Source organism: Chaetodon trifascialis, chromosome 11, assembly GCF_039877785.1.
Source record: "Chaetodon trifascialis isolate fChaTrf1 chromosome 11, fChaTrf1.hap1, whole genome shotgun sequence".
Lineage (NCBI taxonomy): Eukaryota > Metazoa > Chordata > Actinopteri > Chaetodontiformes > Chaetodontidae > Chaetodon > Chaetodon trifascialis.
In genome coordinates, this window is record NC_092066.1 from 16,747,227 (window position 1) to 16,770,903 (window position 23,677).

Genomic DNA, 23,677 nt, shown 5'->3' on the forward strand with positions numbered 1-23,677 from the left:
AGCCCAGAAACAGCTGTCACTCAAAGCAGCCACAGTGTTTTGGCAGTGTTGCCTTTAGTTTTACATTTAGGCTTTTGTGTGGATTAAGCAAACATGATGCAACTAGTTAATTATTGAGCTTTAGAGGACTTTGTTACCTTTGGACACAGCCGGGCTAACTGTCCAGTCTTTGTTGCTAAACTAAACTATCAGCTGCTGATTCGAGCTACAGTGCACACATGAGAGTGGTATCGATCTTCTCCTCTCAGTCATTGCAAGAAAAGAAATAAGTGGATTTCCCAAAATGTTACACTTTTCCTTTACATTTAATATTGAAGGTCTTGGCCAAACATTGAGATGACTGTTCTTAATGAGTCTCATTATCTGAGAGAGGAATTCCACATGAATTATACTTAAAGAAACTATGAGCATGGACATCTGACACGTCCCTAATCCCACAGTATGCTGGGGTCAATTTGTAAATCTGGATTTAAATAGAAGATCAGACAAGACGCACAGAATCTCTAACAGAGTCTTGGTTTTCTCAAACACACATTCTGTGACACACACACTTTCCATGAGCAGTGCATGCTGGTAGTCCTTTGGTTTCAGTTTCAGAATATCATGTGTGTTCAGATGGGTGGATTTGTGTACGTGTATGTCTACGTGTGTTTCTACGGATGGGTGCAAGCATGCACATGTAGGTGTGTATGCGTGCATGTGTGTGTGTGTGTGTGTGTGTGTTTGTATAATGTTTTGTTGTACTTTCTATTTCCCCACTATGCTGCTCCATAGGGATACCATGTGAGTCCTCGTTCTCTAGCCGTGGAAAAAACAACCTATCATTTTGCACCGAGCTGGCGCCACTGCTGCCCTGAGTGGGGTTGGAGAGTGGGGTGGTAGTGGGGAGAAGGGGCAGCCCATCTAAAACAACTGACCAATGATCCTTTCCAAGCTCAGTGTGGCAAAGGAGGATTAGGTAGGCCCTCTAGTTGGCATGAAAGTGGCACCATCCTTCTGCTAAGAAAACAGGCTTTTAGTGGCTATAGGAGCACAGCAGAGACCAACGGTGTGAGCAGCACTTTGAAGCAAGCGTCTCTTTGTTAACTATTGTGTGTTAGGCCAGTAGGGGCTGGAGGAGGAGGAGGAGGAGGAGGAGGAGGAGGAAATTTGTGCTAAAATGGAGCAGCTCCTTCAAGTCACCTTCATGAATGTACCAGAGGGCAATTTGTCTCATTTTTTTTCTCTCCCTCTCCTTATGCAATTGTTATAGATCCATATTGCACGAAAAGTCTTTTTAGCAGCAACTCCAAAGATTTGTCGTGGAGCTAAAGCCTTTCTGTTCTTTGTGTTCACACATTACCATCCCATTATGTGTCTCCCTTCACAAAATTAATTGAACAGCGTTGTAATGGTTTTCCACAGACTTTTGTTGCAAAGATTTTTGCTCTATAGGTGAAGACAGTTTGGGTCCTGTAGCCAAAGGAAGGTCTGAGTATGCAAAGAGAGGACAAATGTCATGTCATTTTGTGTAGTAGGCAATGTCCTTTTGGTCCTGGGTGTGTCTTACTATCCACTACAGCATGACTTTGACCGCCAGCTACATATGACTAGTGTTACGCAGTTAAGTCCAGGCAGGTAAATGAGGGCATTGCTTTCCATTGTTGCACAGCACATTGTTCTTAAATTGAGACACTCTGGAAGGAGGAGTATGATCTGTGCTGAATGCAGTGTCTCCAGTTTTTGTTTACACCTGTGAACTGAATGTCCTCATCCCCCTTCGTCCCCTCCTCTGGTAAACATCAAAACAGCATGAAAGTTTTCATGTTTACTTATCGATCCCATCATTTCAAGTAACAAAAAAAAAAAAGTGGAAAAAAAGAGGCGCTTGTTTCCTAAAGTGCTGTGTGTGATTTTTGTATCTTCTGTTAAACGCGCCGTTACACTGTCACATTGACCACGCTCCTGAGCCAATCAAAGGGCAGTACGGTGTGAGATTGGACGAGCACGGAGTCTACCTGGAAAATGCCTAGATGGGGGGAATGAAAGACACACAACAAGGGGGACAGAGAGGGATGGAGGGGTGGAGGGAGGGAGTTGGGAGGAATGCTAATGCTACAGTAGATGGATTTAACGCTGGTCACTGGCCCCCTTTCCCGTCTGTCTTGATACAGTCCATCTTCAGAGCTAACCTACCTCAACTAAGCTCCTTAACTAAGCTCTTTTGGCTTCTCTCGCACTACCATAAGGCTCCCTCCCTCTCTCTCTTACTCCTGACTGATCCTTTGCAGATCTCCTACTGTACCCATCTAACGTGGCATGCTTTGCAGTTTTTCCTCATCTCTCCCCACTACTGATTCCCTGTCCCAATGCCTTCCCTTATCCATAACAAGCAGGCCTAATCTCTCAGTTACACACTTGCATGCATGCCTTGCCTGCCTCCGTGGTTTCTCGCTTCTTTTCCCCTTTAACTGTTATCTAATTCTCTTCCTCTCCTGTTCTAACTCTGTTATCTGAAACAAAATGCTCTATTTCGAGGCAATGTGAGACTGCTGTTTCTCACCTCGCTTTCCCTGGTGAAGACCCGTAGGCTATGTAAAAGACAAGCTGACAGAAAGTTTAGCTGACTTTCCCTCAGAGCACAGCACCGGATTACCAAGCTTGAGTTACTAGTCAGCTACACCTACACCCAAGGTCTGACATCCAGATTGTGTCATCGGTTAGCCACAAGATGCAAACAGTGCCAGCAAACAACAGACCATCCGAATGTCTCACCAGGGAAACACACACCAGTGCAACTTGAACTTTCTCACACCAACCACTGGTTTACATGAAATATTCAGGTAGATTTTACCACTTTACAGTTTGCAGGCTACAGGCGCAACCACACTGATGCAAAGACTGCTGTTCCTTTAAGTTTGTCATTAGATTCAATTTCAGAATGCAGCAAAATGGGTAGCAACAAGAAATGCCTCCTTACTCTCCTGGCTACACAGACAATCACAACTTTGAAATGTGCCTGTTGTTTCAAAGCATTTCTTTCCACAAATGCTGACGTAAATCAAAGCACAAACTGGGATTGAAAAACACTGATCTGCTGTTGGATCAATGTGCCCAACAATGAACGTCAAAGATCACAAAGTGAACAGTTTGCTATGCATATCCAAAATGTCTAATACACCTTTCCTTTAATCTTAATCATTCACATTATTTTCAAAATGAGACTGTCTTCCACAAAGACAGATGGATTTTATGCAAATTGTTGCAACCTCAAGGACAGGTGGATTCTCTATGGTTTGATGGCTTGATCTGATAATTTGTTCTAAATATGCACCCTCTGTAGGCATGGTATTGATTGCAGTCTATGGCAAAGTCATATACCAAGCCTGCAAAGCATATTTGCATAACAAAGAATGTGGAAGTTATTATCACTCAAGATATGATCTGCTCTGGAGATCATGAGCCGAATCTGTGCTGCTCTGCGCTCAAGGACAAGTAGTAGTTTCTTGAAGTAGAAGGTTACTTCAAACATCGTTCTTATCATTTTTACGTGGGCTTAGAAACACACGGCACACGACATCCAGTTTCAGCACATTGCTTTTTTCTTTATGTTGCTTTGTTTAGTCCATTGTAGTGTACAGTGAGAAGAAATTAGTGTTGTCAAAGGTGAATTAACAGTGGTCACCTATTTTCAAGCAGTTTGAGAGAATCAAAGCTCTCATAGAGCTGCTGTCCTCAATGTACAGTCTATGAAGTGCTCTCAGTGACTGGGTAGCACTTAGAGAGGGCTCAGTTTCCTGTGAGCTATGACATGAGCCAAGACAGAGAGGAAATCATGTCTAATTGTGTGGTTAACAGGATATTAACAAAAAAAAAAAAAAAAATGGCATTAAAGGACCGGTGTGTGAACTTACACTAAAGAGATGATCCTGTTGTCTTTTTATACCTTCTCTCAATGACAGCATTAAACACAACACACTCTTGTAATTGCTGAGTATTATAATCATACCCAAGATGTTCCACTGGCCTCAGACTTTCTCCTCCATCAGGGCAATGTCAGTTCTGACCCCACACACAGCATCTGGGACTATTTTGTTCTGTTAATATGTACAAGCTGACCAGCTCCTAAATGTCTCAGAATATGCTGTACTGATATTTTCAAATCACTTTATTTAATCTGTTTTGGATAACGGTTTTTAGGAGCAACAAAATATTGAGAGTGGTTGACACTGTTGTGCTGATATTATTAAGATACTTGTGGTTTCCTGTTTTCTTTCTCAACAAATTTGAGCAATAAAACTAGGTAGTTTGCAGATGACGTCACGTCACTCTTTTGTTGTGGCGTGAACTGCAGATGGAGGGCCAGAAGTGATTTTCTGCGCAGGAAGCACTATAACACACACTCAAAATGCTGATGTTTTACTTCGTCTACAGTTGCTTGCTTTGGTGGCATTTCATGTACCCACTGCGAATGGTTAACCGAGCAAAAAAGCATAAACGTCAATATTCAGCACCGCGCTGCTGAATGTTTGCTGGTAGGTTAATCCACAGCACAATAAAAGCTACGCACCCTTGAAAAAACAAAACAACAGTCATCCTGGAGCACATTGGTACCGAGGTTGTGGACCCCACCCTAACAAGAAGGTTGTGTGCTAGAGTAGAGTGAGTCTGAAGGGCCATGTAGTTTGTTATATCTGCTGCCTCAGTAGCAGCAAAACTTTTACTTTAGTTGAAAAATCGCTCGTCTTCATAACATAAGGGTCACATCCAACATATGTTCTGTTTCTCTCATAATTTGATCTAAACTAGCCCAGTAAGAACTTTCCTTCTTCTCGTCCATTGCAGTTTTCACTTCCAGCCCTCCATCTGAATTTAACATCACATGACTGGAACCAACCTATTGATGCTATAAATTTTTTTTTCTCCTAACACTTCATACACACCCAACACTTTACCAATCAGTGTTGCATGAAACAGCTGACGAATCAGAAAACAAAAATCCTGACAAAATCCTTTCTTCACTCGTCTCCACTCTTAGACGTGTTTTGTCAGCTATAGAATACGTTTCTCTTACGGATGTCTGTGTTTCACAGCAACAAACGAAGGAGAACAAGCTGCTGGAAAATGATCACTTGTTATGACAGAATTAAACCTTAAAAACCTTGATACCTTTTTGGGCAGGCACTTCGTGGGGCACCTGAACGTGGGTAGAGATTAGTAAAACAGCCAACGATCTCACGGGTTTAAATGAGCAAGAGTTACCTTAAAGCCAAACTTGATGTTGTGGGCAGAAGTACAGCAGATTAGGTGGAGGGCTGAGTGCGCTGGGAAGACTGGGAGCATGAAAGAAAATGCTTAGGTGTGTGTAGTTGGCAGTGGAGGTGGAGTGTTGGTGTTGTTTCAAAGCTTGTTGGTCCGCTGAAGGTTTGCAGCAAGGTGAACTTACACACTACTGGGTATATGATAAATTCCCTTGAGCATATTATTTCTGGGAGCAAAGTTAGCTTTTTTAAAGAAGTAACATGGGGACTGTTGTGATCTTGCTTCCAGCTGGAACACAGATTTGGTAACAGGCTCTGCAGGGACTGACAAACCAGAACTCACTCTCGAGTTTTGTGGAAGTGTCTTCAGCCTAATTCAAGGAAACATCTGTAATAGGATAGTCACTGTCTGATAACCCCAGAGACATAACCACACTCCAGCACCGAAACATTAAGATTTAGAGCTTTGTAAATGGAGCTCCCTGTCTGGTTTCTTTTGAGATTAAGGACAGAAAAAGCCTGATTTCGTGCAAAAAACACTGACTGAAGTGCTCATATGTGAAATACATGGGTTGTGTGACCGTAGCTGACGTCTTTTACTTCATTATTTGTCATAGAGTGACTTGCAGGAAATTTCACCAGTTAGCACAGTGTTGGAGCTCTCTGGTAGTTTTCATTAAGTACCTTTAAAATTGATGATATTCACAAACATACGCATTTGATCTTTTCTGGCAACGGAGACCTGATGCCTGCCTCGCTGCAAAATCTGCAAGTCAGCAAACCCAAGCAGCTCTTTACTTTTGGATTTAAGTCTTAGTTGGTTGACAGTAATACATTATGTATAGTTTATTATTTCGGTGCGGTCGAATTACCATTGATCCAACAAAATAATTTCATTCAACAGTTATGCAGTAGGTGTAACAAAGGCACATTAAGTCACACTTAATCAAAAGTCTGCTTTCTGAAACACAGCAAGCCTCTCTTTTGATTTATGTTTTATGTTAATTGGCAAAGTACAGTTACAACACACCTTGTGAGACCACCACTCCCCCATGTTTAATTATTAGATGAGGGGTCACTGTGACATTGAGCCCGACAACTGGTCAAGTGTGTTTAAGAGTTAAACTCGGGCACAGAGCCAAAAGATAAAGATGGCTGTGGACATGGCTCTCTGCCATCTGCATACATGTTTTAATTGAAGTGAATGGAACAAAAGTAATGAGATAGAGATAGTACACATGTATGTTAAACAAAGGGTGATTCAAGTGGGTGTGAGTATACGTACACATTTATGACTAAGAAGGGTCAGTTTTTCCAAGCTAGCAACAGGTTTGTGTAACTTTTGAAAATGTACCTTCTGTCTTTAAATTTGCATATTTATGTGGTTGTTGAGCTAGATGCTAACATCAGTGTACTGTCAAGCTCACAGTGACAGCATGCTGATGATTCGCAGCTTTACCATGTTGAGCATCTTGGTTTAATGTGTTAGCATGCTAACATTTGCTAATTAGTAATAAACAGAGAGTACAGCTGAGGCTGATGGGGATAGTTTTGCAGGCATTTAGTCATAAATCAAAGCAATAGAAAAGCAAAAGAAATGTTGTCCTGCTGATGGCGCTAGCTGAAACGCTAAAGCCTTACCAGAGTTGTAAAAACTCATCCAGAGGGGGACATGAATCTGTGTTCCAGATTCCATCACAATCCATCCGAATGTCAGCCTGATGGTGGCGCTAGAGGAAAGGTCAGTGGGTCATTGAAGTCTTCAGGAGTGTTTCTCTGGGGATCATGAACATCTGTGTGAAAACCTCGTGGTAATCCCTCCAGTAGCTGTTGAGATATTTCATTCTGGAACAAAGTGGTGGACTGGCTGACAAGCAGACTAAAGCCTCCAGCATGGCTGAAAATTCACTTTGACTACTTTTGCATTAAAGTTTAGATATTGTATTTCTGGCATAAGGACAAACCATTTTACCTAGTGCTTTATCTTTAAGCGCTCTTAGATTAAAAAAAAATAATAATAAAATTATCAGCTTATCTCAACTTTACTAAGTTGGACTTTTTAAAAAATTTGTTTAATTTTATTTTCTTAAAACATGAGAATATATTATATAATGTGCATATCATAAAATGTTACAGTCCACTTGGTATATGCTGTTGCTCCTTTCTTGCTCACTTTGCATATTGACTGTGCTGTAAAAACACTGTTAGGTCTGCAGTATTTTAATTGGGTCATCATCACTTTGAGCTTAATCTGCTCATGTTTACTGCAACTAACATGCTCCCCGAGGACGAGCATCCCAACATATTTGTCCCCAAGTAATCTTAGCCAGCTCTCAAATTCATTTATATCAACAAGACTTGCACTTGTTGAAAAAAATGCTTTAATTTGTTTTTAGTTGATGTGAAACCAAAAATGCAGGAAGTACAGGGGAAGTGCTGTCATTGCACGCTGGCAATAGTTGCAGAATGTTAAGCAGTCGCTTTGAATTTGGAGGAAGTCCTCAGCTTTGCTGTAGCAGCTGACCAGCAGAGGAAAATAGAAACAGAGGCAATGTTGTGGTTCTCCTAGAGGAAGTTTGATATATAGATCTTTGTGTAGAATCAGGTTTGCATGTATTAGCCCTCATTTTGTTCTTAATGCTAACACTTAATAATAACCATTAACTAGTTGCTTATTAGCATGCATATTAGTAGCATATTGGCTCTTTATCAGTCATTATAAAGCACTTACTAATGGTTGTGGTTTTGTGTGTGTGTGTGTGTGTGTGTGTGTGTGTGTGTGTGTGTGTGTGTGTGTGTGTGTGTGCGTGCATGTGTGCGTGAGTGTGTGTTTCACATGTGATCCATCCCTTCTGTTTGTTGAGGATCTGTTGATCCTTTGGTTGCTGTAGTTTTACTGGTTACATGCATGTAGCTCATCTACACACAGTGGCAGTTGCACTATCACACACAAACAGAGAATACGTTGATGATGGGATGACAAGGACACGTGATAAGTGGAAGAGATGGACGGGGATGCGAGCTCAGAGAGAGACGTTACCTCATGTTGTCTTACGTTGTGTGAATCAAGCTGTACTCCCTCCTCTAACCCACCACAGAAGCGAAGTTTTCTCAGAGCTCATTTGGTTGTAAATTACAGTATTATTTTATATACCGCATTGGATAAATAACATCATCTTTGAAATGTTTGAGTAAGTGATTTCAGGATAGGTCTTTCGCTGCAGAGTGTCTGTCAGGGAGGATTTAACAGTGGGGGATAAAACTGTCTGCTCTAGACACGATATACCTCTTGTCCTGGAATAGGTTGAAAGTGGTGCCAGCTCTTCTCCATGCTATTCCAAAACTTGACACAGTATATTGAGAGCCTTAAAATTCTATTGATTAGCTCCCCATTCAGCCTCTGTCTCTATTCCCGTACTGCTGTCTTCTGCTCTTTTTCAGAATGATTGAAATATGTGCGCTGAGAATGTATCGCCACATCCACTATTAGAAAAACAGATAATGAAACAGGAAGCGTTCTCTCAAACATTTTATTGCAAAAAGAAACAAAACAACAGAAAAAAAACAAAAAAAAACACATTTTTGTACAGCATATTTCTGGGTTAGATTTACAACAGAGAGAACTGTAATGCATTGTTCACTAAGCCAAAAGGTGCAGCACATTTCTGCCTGCCTTGAAGACATGACTCACTCTCTGCACACCTTGATGACAAGATGAATGAAATTAACATACTAGTCACTTGCAATTACAATATTTAGCCCGCTGATCAAGTTTAGCCCCCTGGCAGCTATCAAAGGGCAGCTGCTGAAGTGTTGGGATGCAGGTAAAAGAGACAGGGGTGTCAAATTCAATGAGCTTCTTCCTTTGTAACTCATCCAATCCTACCCCACTGTTTACAAATGAAAGGCCGTCCGAGAAGAGTCCCCTTCCACCTGATAATACTGCAGTATTCGTCAGAGGTGGTTTTGATCTCTATACAGACCCCAGGTTTTCCCATCGCTCCCTTGCTCTCAATATACTGGCTTTGAAGCATGCAGGATGCAGACATCTTTTTTATTCCTGCATGGTATTGTACAGACTGCTGCTCTGCATGTCATTTAATAAGCTTGACTCCCACAGACCGCACACTTTTTTGTCACTCTGAGGGAAAAAAAAAGAAAGTGCTCATAGTTATTTTCTCCCCTGGCTTTGAGCATGAGTAGAAACTTGAGAGTGGGTGTTTTAAGAACTGCAGAAGGCATGACTAGTTGATTTATGATATTTGATAACAATGAACTGTCTTGGAGGAGAAGGAGGAGCGGCCATTTCTACAAAACCAACCAGGATTTTTTTTTGTTGTTTATTGGGTTTGTTCATTTTGTTTTAGGGCCCTTATATGGAAAGAAAAGCTTAAGAAAATCATCGTCGGGCCTTAAGTGTTCCAGTCTGTGCTTTAATTAGACCTGATTGTTCTGGTCACTGTGAGTCCACATGCTGGGTCGCCGCTGGATAGTTCAATGTTGTTAGTAATTCATGATTGGCCCAGTCAGAATACCCTTTAGAAAAGCCTTAACAAAATCCCAAGAAATTAGACTCCATCTGCGTCATCTTGTCAGAAGGATGTTAGCGAGATGTTGTCTCAAAGTGTTTAATGAATATTTGATTTTAACTCCAAAATTAAATCTTATCTGATCTCCTCCTAGACAGCCCATTGGGAATAATGAGGCGAGTTGAATGAGGGTGGGTGAATGAGGCAGATTTGCCTCTGTGATGGACTTTTGTCTTGCTGCAAAAGGTATGGAAATGTCATCATCAATCCAGCTTTGTGCAGTGTGTTTTTTATAGAAATAACGTTGCTTATGAACTGAAGGCCTTTGGACTGACAATTCAAGCATGGCTGTGAGCTATTTTCAGCAAACAACATGTTTGAAGTGATGATTTGCATTGCCAAACCTTTTTCGGGGCAGCGTAAACGCGATGGAGGAAGATTTGCAGCTAACCATGACCAATAAGCCAATTGTTAGTTGATTTAATGTGGCTGTATGTGCACTTTTGGATGCTCTGACATTACATGAGTTGGGTTGTCATCTTCAAATCAAGTTCGACCCGCGGTGCTCTTTATCCAGTCACTTACAGCAACATGGCCTGTCTCTTTGTCATTTGAAACATGTCGTCATTTCTGTGCTAATGTACGGCAAGAGTAAGTGATTTGGCCTCAGATCCATTTTTTGAATGCTCCTTCATGTCATTCCTTCACCAAAAGGTTAATGTTTATATTGACAGACACTGAACATCAAACACGTGTTCAGTGATTTTTCTCCCTCAGTTTGAAATCATTCCAACAATCTCTTTCAGAAACAGACACTATTTGCTTTTTTCTGCCTTCATGTCACTTTAAGTTTCTAGCCCATTAAACATTCTCCATTTAACTGTCTCAGATAGAAGTTACTCAAAGCAGAAGAATAGAAATGAATTATAGTGTCTCTTGCAAATCCATTGAATAGACCCTCATTTGGTTTCACTCAGAATGGACTTTGATGCACTTCTTTTTAGCCTCTGCGCCAAACTGGCTTTACAAAACAGGTCTAACACCTTACACCATGATTTTTTCCTCCTCCTCCCTCCTCGATCTTCACCACCTCCACCTCCACCCACCACCCCTGTTTGGTTCACACAGCACCACGTCATTCTCCAGCATGCTCACGTTCACACAACTGTGCGCAGTTTTACTGACTGTGTATATCCCACTTCTGCTTGTCTTCGTCACTTTAGGTATCATGACAAACAGGAAGTGACCAGTAACTTCCTGGGAGCCATGTGGCTCATCTCGATTACCTTCCTCTCGATTGGCTACGGGGACATGGTACCACACACGTACTGTGGGAAAGGCGTGTGTCTGCTTACAGGGATTATGGTGGGTTCCTTTATTCTTCACTCAGTAAAGTACATAACATTCTCGCAGGACGCTGACTGGAACAGTTATAAAACTAAACCTCAGCTCTCACTACACTCACAGCCAGCTACACTTTGGCCAGGACTGAACTCACTGCAGAAAGAAACACAACTTTGAGCTGACTTCTACTTTTAGAGCAATAAATATGTAAAGAGTTTGAGCAATTTGTGTTCGACAATCAATATGAGTCTGTGACAAAGTGTGACTGAAGATCCTGAAACCACACATGTTGTTCAAACTGATAGAATTTAAAGTGAAATTCTACTATATTCACCCTCATACATATGTCACATCTTTGTGTAACAGGGAGCTGGTTGCACAGCACTGGTGGTTGCAGTGGTTGCCAGGAAGCTGGAGCTGACCAAGGCTGAGAAACACGTCCACAACTTCATGATGGACACACAACTCTGCAAACGAGTGAGTCGCTGCATGCTGCATTTGGAGTAACTGTGATGATAGATTGCTGTTTTTTTTTGTTTTTTTTTTACAAAAACCACCTAAATGTTTTAGAAAGCAATATTTTGTAGAGACACAGATGTTTCAAGAAGTGAAGCTAAAAATTGTAAAACCACCCAGTTAAGACAGGTTGAGAAAGAAAAAAAAAAAAAAATAAAGCCATGTTGTTCAGCAGAAATATATTTTTTCTTCTCTCTTATTCCACAAATGATCTCACCACTAATTGTATTGATCTTGTCATGTACTCCAGTTTGAGAGCCACTTGTTTGCAGGACGTCCTCAGTTTACTATCATTGCAAATGTCCCACATTGATACTAATCTTATTGTCTTGCATAATCAAAACTGTGAACTTGCAAACTCTCCCTCAGTGTCACAACTGAGTCACATTTGAAAAACTCATTACGCCACCTCTGCATGTTTACCATCCTCGACAGCGTGGCTGGTATTATTTTCACCTTGAGAGTGTGTGTGTGTGTGTGTGTGTGTGTGTGTGTGTGTGTGTGTGTGCCATCATGGCAAAATGTGGTGCTGGAGACACCTATTGTGGCAGCAACTACCACAGAAGCAGTTTTGAGTGGTTTTGACAGATTTTGTCAACACAATCGCATCACAACTCTGCAGGATGTGGCTACAAAACTGAACAGGTGTGCAGCTGACATCAAAATGAAGGCAGAGTTTGAAGATTTGTGCGGTCTGAGCAAGAGTGTTGGAATTAAGGGGGTAGGAAGTGGGGAAGGGGAGCTGCACCGTGTAACAAAGACATACAGAAGCTTGTAACTTTGGTTTAGAAAAGCCACAGAAAGCTCATTTGCTCACTTGCCACTTCTTCAGCTTCTCTGTCGTTATTGTTTTCCAGACAGTAATATTAATCCTAATGTTTCAACCTTGGTCACAGGTAAAGAACACAGCTGCCAATGTACTCAGGGAAACATGGCTCATCTACAAACACACTAAGTTGGTGAAGAAGATAGATCACGCCAAGGTGCGGAAACACCAGCGCAAGTTTCTCCAAGCCATTCACCAGTAAGTCCTGCTCTGCGGCTGTTTTGTCTCCTCTGATGTACGAATAATAAAACCTTTGACAGAAACCACCAAGCACTGAGGGAATCACTTAGCATGTCCCCTCTAAAACTGGAAACACAGTATGTTATTATTAAGATATTTGATCCATGTGATTGTCTTTAATGTTACTTGAGGTACAAAATATTTAGGCTGTATTATTTATAGTTGCATTGCTAATAAACTGATGAAATGTAGTCGTAACAGGATATGTGGTACAGCATTTGTTATGATGTCTTCTGCTAGAGTACTATTTCCTTTGATTGTTATGCTCACACACACGTAAACTCACACACGTGCATACACATACACGAGCACACACTGCAATCTAGTGTAATGGTCCTTCCTCTTACCCTCCCCGTCCCCCTCTTCCTCCGACCCCCTTTTACCCCGTGCTTACAGTGAGAAGTGTAATGGTTTCACTCGTTTCGTGAATGTTGTGGGGTTAAAACTCTGTACTGTGTTCTGTCTTTGTTTTGCTCTATCACCGCAGAGCTCAGAAGTAAGTTGAGTCTTCTATGTATCCTCCTCCTACTGTTTCCTCAACACCCTCCTCTTCCTCCTCCTCCTCCTCCTCTCTCCATGTCTGCGTTTGACATGCATGAAAAAAAGTTTGTTACCAAGAAAAAAAAAAGAAAAAATGCTGGATGCTGAATCGTTTTTTGGTTTTTCTTTTACTTCAGTGTTCCATTTACTCCCCTCTCCCTCCCATTCCCCTTCAAATGGAATGAAACAAAAAAAAAGCATCAACATTTTGCCACTGGTGTCAATAGTGGAGGGTTGTCTGGAGAGAACGCGTGAAAGAAAAAGCATCTTGAGCAGAATGAGCTTGGAGCTTTGTTGGCCTGGCCAGCGGTTCATAATCATCTATGATGTACTGTATAATGTTACCCATGATTAATATAGCTGCTCTGGAGGCTATATTAACCTGCATCAACAGAACTCATCCTACACTGGTTTTGTGATGACATGAACATGCACACACACACACACACACACACACACACACACACACACACACACACACACATACACACACTGCATTGCACTGTAGCTCCAATGAGGTTGAAATGTTTGCCTGCTTGTTGTTTTAATATTGATTTTTGTTTGTTTCTTCCCTTTCTGGCACAAGATCAAATGCCAAAGCTTGCACATGGCATGGATGACATAGCACTAAAAGACACGGCACAACACAAAATTGTACTCATTATGCGCTACACTAATAAGCAGCGCTTAAAGCTTTTAGCCCCTGTTCTTCGACAGCCATAAGGGATGACAAAGCCGAGCAAACAGACACATGCGAGCTGAAACGGTTTCCCACAGAGATAGAGCCGTAAGCGAGCAGCCTCACTCTGCTCTGATATACTGATTTGCACATGAATAAATGCCCTTGAATGTCATCCTGTCTCATAATTTGCCGAACAGGGAAATTCTTCCTCTCATACATCCAGATGATGGCTGTGTGATGCCACCGCTAACTATGACACATTAACAGTTCTTGCGGTGCCGTGATGTATTTGATTAGAGACAAAGAGGCACAACATTGAAGGCATCACAAAACATGTCTGCTGTTTCATTGCACAGGTTATTTGAAATGTCTTTGTTGTCGTATGTTCAGCAGTGTCATTAGACACATTTATTTCTGGCAAGCTTCATCTTTTATCTGTGGCATCCACACACACACACACGCATACACACATCAACCCATGTACGTACGCATACACAAAGTCCAGCTCTGACAGACTCACGTTTCATTGTGCACAAAGTCGCTCACAGTCACTGCACGCTTACCGAATGACCGGTGTGTTTACATGAAGTCCTACCACTGAGCTGTGTGTAGCACTGACAAAGGGCATGTCATATTTTTCCTTTTTTAATGTCTCACTTTTGGGATGAAAAGAGATGGGAATGTTTTGATTTCTAAACAGATTTGGGGGTTTTCTTGTATGGAAGCATATCGCGCTCTTGCTGGTAAAGAACGTCATGTTTTATCATATAAAAAGTACATTTCTGGCATTATATTGAGATTTTTTCCTTCTTATTCAAAACCAAATTATTTTTGGGTTGTAACAAGATCATCTCTCGGTAGTAAGACTGTTTATCATTGCAGTGAAAAATACTTATTAAGTTAAAAAGAGCTACTTAAAGCTTTGCACTATTATGAAAAAAGGATCTTGTTATAATGAAAGAGAAAAACAAGATCCAGATAACACATGATAAACACAGTCTGCATTTTTCAAAACAAGCTCAGTATGCTTCCACAGTTTTGCATGTTTCGGTTGGTATTGCATTGACCAAGATCAGGAATGCTTGTATACATACATACGTACATATTTCTATATATATACATATATATTTATCTATATATGTATACATATACAGTAGATATGTACAGTACATATATTTATGATGCATGCAGGCTGTCCTCTCTCTGTTTTCAATGTCATCAGTGAGAGCATGTCTGATAAAAAATGTGTTCCTCCTCCTCCTCCTCCTCCTTCTTTCTTCCCTATTGGCCCTCTCTGCCCCTTCATCAACCCAAACAACCTGTCTCTCTATGCTCCACTCCTGTAAACCGTCCTCCTCCTCCCCTCTATTCCCTTTTTCCTTGCGCCACTCTTTCTTTCCTCCTCCTCCTCCTCCTCCCCATTCTCCTTTGTCCACCTCTTCCTTCCCTCCTCTTCCTGTTCCCACCTCCCTGTGCCTCCACCAGACTGCGCAGTGTGAAGATGGAGCAGAGGAAACTTAATGATCAGGCCAACACCTTGGTGGACCTGGCAAAGGTAAGTCTCCCATCTGTTATAACTTTAAAATGGCAATAATCAATATTTTCCCATCAGCTCCCCTCAGCTCCACACAGCTTTTTAGCATCTTTCAACTTTTCATTTTTATTTCGACTGCCAGCAGCTGTCCTGTTTTGTTTCCAGCCTGCACAGCACACGTTGTCTTAATAGTCAGTGTAGATCAGCGGCCTCATTCTTGATAGGACCTAAATGAGCTCCCAAATCACCTCCGGAGTCTGCTACATGCTTTCGTTGTCATTTATATTTTGTCATTAACATCTTACGACAGTGTAAGAGCCTGAACCTCGCCACACGCTGTAAACACTATCTGGCTGTAGGGTGAGTGCAGTGGTGTCCGGGTAACTTAACTAGACATGAGCTGACCCACCAAAGCAGAGCTGAGAGGGGGTTCAAAGGGAGGTACATGGCTGCAGCCTCATTTGATGTGGATGGCATTTGCACTCCACTGTGTATTTTAAAAGGTTCTGAGGCCACCTCCTTTAATGTGTGTTTACTTGCCCTGACTCTGCTCGATGTTCAGATCCATCTATGTACACCCTACAGTAGTTCAACAGCTCAGTGTCTCTTCTTCAAGCCCTGCGGAGAAGCAACCCTTTGATTTCTGGCTCGTACGTAAGACAGAAATTATGTCGGAATCCAACAGATTACATAGAATATATCATATATTCTATAATGTATAAAATAGTCTGAGTACAAGAGTTACATGCAGATACCACATACATTAACACTGGCCCCACTGTGGAAGAATAAGTGTCTATAAAATAGAGACATTCATCTTTATATGATTGAGTGTGTGTCAGGCATATATGTAAAGCATTTAACACCCTCTCTGGTTGTAAATGGATTGGAGAAGCTGGTTGTGAAACGGTGGGAAGATAAAATCAATGCTGACTTGCTGAAAGTATACAGCTGCTCTTCACTCTGCTTCCTGTTGTTTTTTCCTTTTCTTCAGACTAAGTCCCTGGCAATGAATACAGCTTCTTCTGTACATTTCATCTGTTGCATCTCTGCTTGTGGATATTAAGATGTAAAACAGACTTGTAATGTCTTTTATCTGTTCTCTCCCTCCTGTGTCCCGCCCTCCTCCTCTTCCCTCTCTGTCCTCCTGTTCTTGCACCTCCCCAAACACATCTACTTTCTCTCCTTCATTAGACCCAGAATGTGATGTATGACCTGGTGTCAGAGCTGCAGGAGCGCAGTGAGGAGCTGGACAAGCGCATCGGCACATTGGAGGACAAGCTGGACTCGGTGACGGGCAGCCTGCAGGCGCTGCCCTGCCTCATCTCCCAAGCCATAACCCAGCAGCAGCAGGACTTCCTGGACGGCTTTGTTCACCGCTTTCGGCCCGCCTCACTAGCCTCAGAGCGTTCTGAACGCTCGGAGCGATCCTGGACTTCCAACGCCCGTAGGCGGCGCTCTCCCTCCACAGCACCACACACCTCCTCTGATAGCGGATAACCTTGACAAACCTTCTGCAGTCACCTTCGAGCCCCATCTCTCCCAAACCAGCTCGTCACCTCGTTCCGTCCCATCCAAAGCTGTCCGTGTAACCGCTGGCAAGTCCATGTTTGGACTTATAATGAACCCATATCTTGACCCCTGACCTGATCCTTGCCCTTATCCTCACCCTCCCACCCAACATCAAAAAAACCAATCCAAAAACCAATTCCTCTGTGACTGAGCCTCTCAGCACAGGACTGGATCAGAGCTACTCCAAAAGAACAAAGCAAAGCAAACAGACTTAAGTCGAGAAAAAACACAAATGCATCCAAAAAAAGAAAAAGAGAAAAAAAAATTAAAAATGACTGAAAAACCGAGATAAAGTAGAGATATGGTTTATGTTTTAGCCATTGTATGGCTGTTCAAGTTAGCTTTTTTGTAAAAGCCCTTGTATAGTTAAAAAATGACTGAGTTCAGGGTCGCTGGGGTGAGAGCTGGCTATCACACCGGAGAGTCCTTAACCACGAAGGGGAAGTTGGTCTGTGGAGCTGAGGGCCTCGGCTCACCTGCTGGCCCTCTGAGGCCATGGAGGACATCCGTCCACACATCCGTCCGTCTGTCTGTTTGTATGGTGAGGAGAGCGAGACAAACCATTGGATTTCCCTTTCAAAAGACTAGTGTCATGGATTCTTTCCCATAGGTTAGGGTGACAGCTTTAGAAGAGGCTACTAAAGCTCTGACTTCAGGTCAGTGTTTGAAAATGCGCTCAAGGGGGAGGGGAAACTGTCACACAAGAGAAAAGCAAAGGGGATGCATATGGCGTTACTACTGGGTAGGAAAAATTTACACAGTTGCCAACTTCAAGGTTTCAGCTTCCTTGTTCTTACCAAGGGAAAATGAGAGCGACTATCTTTTTTAGTTACATATTGACATGTGATTTTTCAGTGCCTGAATGTATAAATAGTAGAGGGTTATTTAATTACTAATTTCAGAGCTTTTTTACGATGTTAACAGTCTGAATACAGCATTGCATTCCTTTTTCAGATACATTCCTCTCCAAAAATTTAAAGAAAATGTCTTAATGTAATGCATAACATTGCCTCCATTACACAGCAACTCTAAACGTTTTGAAAACCTCTCTTTCTTTCTATTTCTACTAACACAGTGAGAAATGAAAAAGTGCAGAGAGGAAGCGAAAGCGAGACCGACTGAGAGAATATTTGCTAATGTGTTTGTCAGAGAATGAGTTCACTTTTAGCTCAATGCTGCACAGTCATACACACAACAATGAAATATGTCGTAGTCTACCTTCCTCACTACCACTAATTAGAGCTTCCTGTGGTCGTCAGATAATGGCATGGCTTGAGGTCTGCTGGTACATATGGCCATACAGGCACACATCACAGGTCGAACTGAGAAACCAACCCTGACCCCTTTGCATGGTTCTCTGCAAAAATGACAATGAACACAATCTTCCTCGGATGGCTTGATTATTTTTCATGATTTAGATTTAGTTCTGTTTATTTTTGTTTGTTTGTTGCCTTTCTTTCTTTTATATTTTACTAACGGTTCCTAATTTGATAGGTTAATAGGGTTTTTAGAGTTGCCGAACTTAGAGAGTTGCAGTAATGTGATTCTGTAATGCATTCCCTGTTTAAAAAATGCAGTGGGGAAAAATTACAAAAGAATCCTGAAAGGATACAAATGAAAGCGCTGAAGAAACTTTGATGAATTGGTCCTTCTCCAAGTTTAACAGAGTAGTTCGACATTTCATTCCCTCATGTCTAAAGTAATAAGGAGCTACTGCCAGCAGCTGGTTGCCTTAGCATAGCACAGACGTAACAGCTAGCCATGCTCAATCCAACATTAACACATTATGTCTTGTTTTTGGATTATTGTGAATTTTATTACCTTCTTACAGAGCCAGGCTAGATGTTTCCTCCTTTTTTCTGTCTTCACGCTAACCTAAGCTAACAGCTGCTCGTGCTAGCATCATATTTACGGGTAGGAGAATGGTTTGGATCTTGTCACGTAACTCAAAGTGTTTCCCAAAATGTCAAACTATTCTTTAACATGACACGATCAGGCCTCTGCTCTGTCTTAATGACAGTGAAAAACTATAATAGAGGAGAAATTAGACCACTTTAAAGGCATGATGTATGATGTATCCTAGAGCTATGATCTTTGATTTGAAGAAAAATATTTTCATATTTTTTCCAAAGTATATTTAAAAGGCAGATCAGGATGTCAGTGGGTTAGCGGGCTAGCATGGTTTTGAATGGCACATAATCTGAGTCCCAAAAGGATGTTAAAAATCATCTTTATGGTCCCTGAAGCTAACAGACGAATAGAATCATTATTATTTCCCAGATCTTAATTATTTCCGACCTGCTTCGGGCTGAATCTGGTCAAAGTCAAACCCTGTGAGACAGTGAGAGAGTCCAGTCTCCAGGCTGTGGACTGACCGGACAGCACTTCATTTAGAAACACATTCAGTTTGCTATGAGTGGAACTTGATCACGCAAGAGAATTTGCTTTTTTTCCTTTCAACTTGAGTTGATGAAGCATGACTCTTTACTGCCCCCACCTTGAGCCACTTCTCGTACAGTGCTACACGCCACCGTCATGCCGTTGCAGTCTCTGTTTCAATCTGTGTCTCATCTCCAATGAGTCAGGATGGCTAATGGAAGATTATCTGCTTGACTGTGACCTCACATGCCTTCTCATATCTAAGGTTTCCACCTCCTCATTACATCGGAGGTTAAGCCTCGTGTTTGTCATCTGTCATCATTAACAATACCAGTTCCCCCCCAACACGCACACATGCAAAGAGGCTTCTGAAACAGCCCGTAGCAAAGACCTTTGAGTGGTTGCAATGAAAAAAAAAAATGACAGAAAGAGAGGACGAAGCAGGGGAACCCCCAGGTCATGTTCCATGTTGCACTCAGTGTGTAATATTCAGTTACATCAGGAAGGATCACAGATGCTGGAGTGTCCCACAGAGATGTGACAGTACTGGTGTTAAGGACGTCATCGTTCATCAGGCAGCATGATAGAGGGAGAGAGTAGATTTTAAAAAAAAGATGAACATCAGAGCAATAGCTCATTTACTGACAGATGTCCGTTCTGGCCCGGGGGGTGGGGGGTGGGGGGGTAAGCAGCAAGAGTGGGTGTCCTGTAAATATGACCTCATTGTAGATGTCACCAAGTAAACGGGACAAATGGAACCGCAGGGGTAAAGGTAGCTGGGTGCAATGCACAGCATGTAACAAGCATGCGGTAGAAAAACAGAGGATTTGAAGGGTTTGAAATTCTGGCAAATTGAAGATAGCTTTCCATTAATTTCACTCTGTTTTCTGCTGATGTTTTTTTTACCCGTTTGTAAAGGTTTGTTTTCTTCAGTTCTTATCCTGTCACCAACAAAGTCCTACCAAAATACCATTCCAATATTTAATAGTGACCCGATTCTCTCCAGAAAATAAAAAAAATACACAGTATTTTGTAGTGAAGTGAGGGACATTCATGATGTTATTCTGATGATGGTAGATGAGTCAAAGTGATAAACGCATCCCAGAGTCTTTTATTATCCTGAACAGTAGGCTTTCCTCATAGAGCAGGAATCAGATCACACTTTTACTGAACAACAACGGAGTGAAAAACCCCCCAAAAAGTGAAGAAATGTAACCCAATCATTGTTCTGTGTACACTGCCACATGATGCATAATGTACGTAGTAGCACTGGAATAAATCAACTTTTAATGGATGGCAAATGGGTTTAACATGTCCTCTGTATACTGTTTGCTGTCCCTTTTTGCAGGTGAACTTTTGTCCTGGCAAGGAGAGACACCAAGGTCAAATCATTAAAGACTATCTTCAGCGATGACCATAACTCTCTTCTTTTTTTTTCCCTTTTTTTTTTTGAGGGGGCATCTGTAGACAAACCTTTCATTTCTTATGCTTTATTTTCCATTGCCAAACATGTCCTCCAACCTGAAATGTTTTCACACGAGGTCCACCCCAAGGAAAAGGGAAATGGCAGCAGCCTAAAGTCAGTTGTGTCACTGACAGTGGGTTGGCACATGTGTTGACAGATAGTAGACACCACACATCTCTTCCTGTAAAACTGTGAGGCAGGGACATCCTAAAACACGATTACAGGAGAATGTATTGACATAAACATAAACACTGCTCCAGAGGACACACAGCTGCTGAGGCACTGTTCCAAGGTGAACTATGGGCTGTACACAACACGCGCGCGCGCACACACACACACACACACACACACACACACACACACACACACACACACACACACACACACACACACACACACACACACACACACACACACACACACACACACACACACACAGCCATTAATGTTCAAATAACAAGCTACTATTCATGTCCACATGCACAAACAAGGCTCAGCCTGGTTAATTACAGCCAAACCAGGAGGGACTTGGCAGCAGACCGATATCCCGCAAGAGTGGCAGAGTCATTCACCCTGTAGTTGTTGCTATACAACCCCAAAGACATGCAGCAGTGGAAAAACAGAGCACTGCTCCTCTGCTCCTCATCCCTCCCATAAGAGGACAGCATGATTAAATGGAATATAGTTTTGATCATTCTATATATGATAAGGATCATTCGTGATTTCAAAAATGCATTAATGGATCAGACTCTTGCTTCTTGTGCAGGCCAAAGTGGAAAAATAGTAAGATGAAGCCAAGTTTAGCCACAGATGCCCAGCTTAGTTCAAGTCCTGAGCAGGTAAGCTTCCCATTAATTCTGTAACAATGTCAGTTTCTCAATGAACACAGTTAATTCATCTTGCTACTACTATTCCTGTGTTTAACTGCGAAAAGAGGCATCAAATTACCAGAGATATCCCTTAGAGGGTACTAAAGATCAAGTCCACAGCGATAAAAGACAAGAGAAAGAAGCAGGGTGCAGAGGACTGGAGATGACCCTTGCACTGGGGAGGGACAGGGGGGAGGAGTCAGCTTGCAGGGTGCTGAGGATCATCTTAGAGTGTGAAAAGGTCCTTCTGGGACAGCTTGTGGCAGGCAGGGGAAGTCATTTATTGAATTTATTACAGGCCTCACTTTTCTCCCTGTCTGCCCTGGGAGCTAATAGCCAGCAGCTGCATTATGCTTAATGTCCTCCCTATCACTTTCGGCTAACGTGGTTTGGCATACACTTGGGGAAATCACGGAGAATACGAGTATTGATCTAGGTTTTTGGCCTTTTTAATGCATAATGCTGTTATGGTGGAGAGTGGGTGTGAAGGGCCTTTTCATTCCACAGAATGTTTTTTTGAGTGTCATTTATTTCACCATCAATCATTTCTCTCCTTCCATCTCTTTCGTTCTATATCTCCTCCACTGTTGCTCATTTCTCTCTCTGAGAGATCAGACAAAGACTGAACTGATACAAACAAGGTTGTTTGTTGGAGGCTGCCATAGCTTCCCTGCTTCATTTAGCTGTGAAGGAAGAAAGGGGCTGTTTTTGGAGCCCTCAAGCTGTGTGTCCGGACTTCGAGCATGAAAATGAACATGAACATGAACAATGAACATATGTGTGTGTGTGTGTGTGTGTGTGTGTGTGTGTGTGTGTGTGTGTGTGTGTGTGTGTGTGTGTGTGTGTGTGTGTGTATTCAGATACACACTCATAAGGTGTATCTGTGTCCTCCACTTGACAGAATCATTTCAGCCAAGGCACTAAGTTCAGAATTATGATCACATCTCGCATCAAACACTGTTTTTTTAATCAGTTTTGTAGATTTCTCTACACAGCCACCAATACTTGTACTGAAGACCGACATTACTGATCACAACCTCAACTGTTAACGCCTTAACATCCAACACATTTAAGGAGGCACTCAGGCTACTGAATGGTAACTTTGACCTGTTTAAAAGGAGTCTAAGAGATTTCTTACCATCATACCACATACAGTGTTAGCAAAAGCAAAACACTGTAAAGCCTTTGTGAAATGTCAGAAATGCATGGAGGTCAAGGGAAAATTACATAACAGGCAAGTCAAGGCAAGTTTATTTCTACAGCACCTTTTGAACACAAAGGCAATTCAAAGTGCTTTACATAAGGCAAAAGAAAGGCATTGGAGCTACATTTAAAAACACTAAAAGAAACTAAAGTCTGAATAGACTAAATAAGGAGACCAGCCTACAGTTACAGCATGGTGATTTGCCCCAAATTGAATAAAGGAAATAAAAGTGCTGAGTAGAATTTGATCAGTCATAACAGATTAGAATTAAGGAGGATTGATGATGCTCTCATATTATATGAAGGTGCACACAGGAGACAGTTAGCTGAGGTTATCTTAGGTTGTCTTAGATTATCTTTGGTTAGCTTGGACTTTTCCTCCAACTCCATCATTTGATCAAAATTTTTCTTTGTCCAACACTTTGGTTCAAGGTCAAGACCTGCGAAACTGATGACATTCCCATCATCCTCAGCTGTAGTCAGGTTTAGTACAAACTGCCAAAGGTTAGAATGCTAACACGCAAAACTAACATGTGTTAGCATATAGCTCAAAGCTCCATCATTACAGCCTCACCGAGCTGTTAGCATGGCTTTAAACTCATAGTCTTGTTTCACCTTTGGACAAAGCCAGGCTAGCCATTTCCTCCTGTTTCCAGTGTTTCTGCTAAGCTAAGCTAACGTAGCCTGGCTGTAGCCACATATTTAAAAGACGGACATGAAAGTGAAATCAATTTTCTC

General features: G+C 41.9%; 1 protein-coding gene across 3 annotated transcripts in view; it reads left to right on the plus strand.

Moving 5' to 3' along the window:
- Positions 1 to 19,831, plus strand: part of kcnn1a (potassium intermediate/small conductance calcium-activated channel, subfamily N, member 1a) — a 50,621-nt gene extending 30,790 nt beyond the window's left edge. The window contains exons 1-6 of one of the 3 annotated variants that reach the window (XM_070973374.1): positions 136 to 783; positions 10,993 to 11,134; positions 11,480 to 11,590; positions 12,526 to 12,653; positions 15,403 to 15,472; positions 16,646 to 19,831. In XM_070973374.1, the coding sequence (XP_070829475.1) occupies positions 638 to 783; positions 10,993 to 11,134; positions 11,480 to 11,590; positions 12,526 to 12,653; positions 15,403 to 15,472; positions 16,646 to 16,951 (903 nt within the window). In that variant the 5' untranslated portion in view covers positions 136 to 637 and the 3' untranslated portion in view covers positions 16,952 to 19,831. Of the gene's footprint in view, positions 1 to 135; positions 784 to 10,992; positions 11,135 to 11,479; positions 11,591 to 12,525; positions 12,658 to 15,402; positions 15,473 to 16,645 lie in introns of those variants that run through there. The other 2 variants (XR_011602628.1, XM_070973373.1) reach the window with 2 other exon arrangements.
- Positions 19,832 to 23,677: the final 3,846 nt, after the last annotated feature.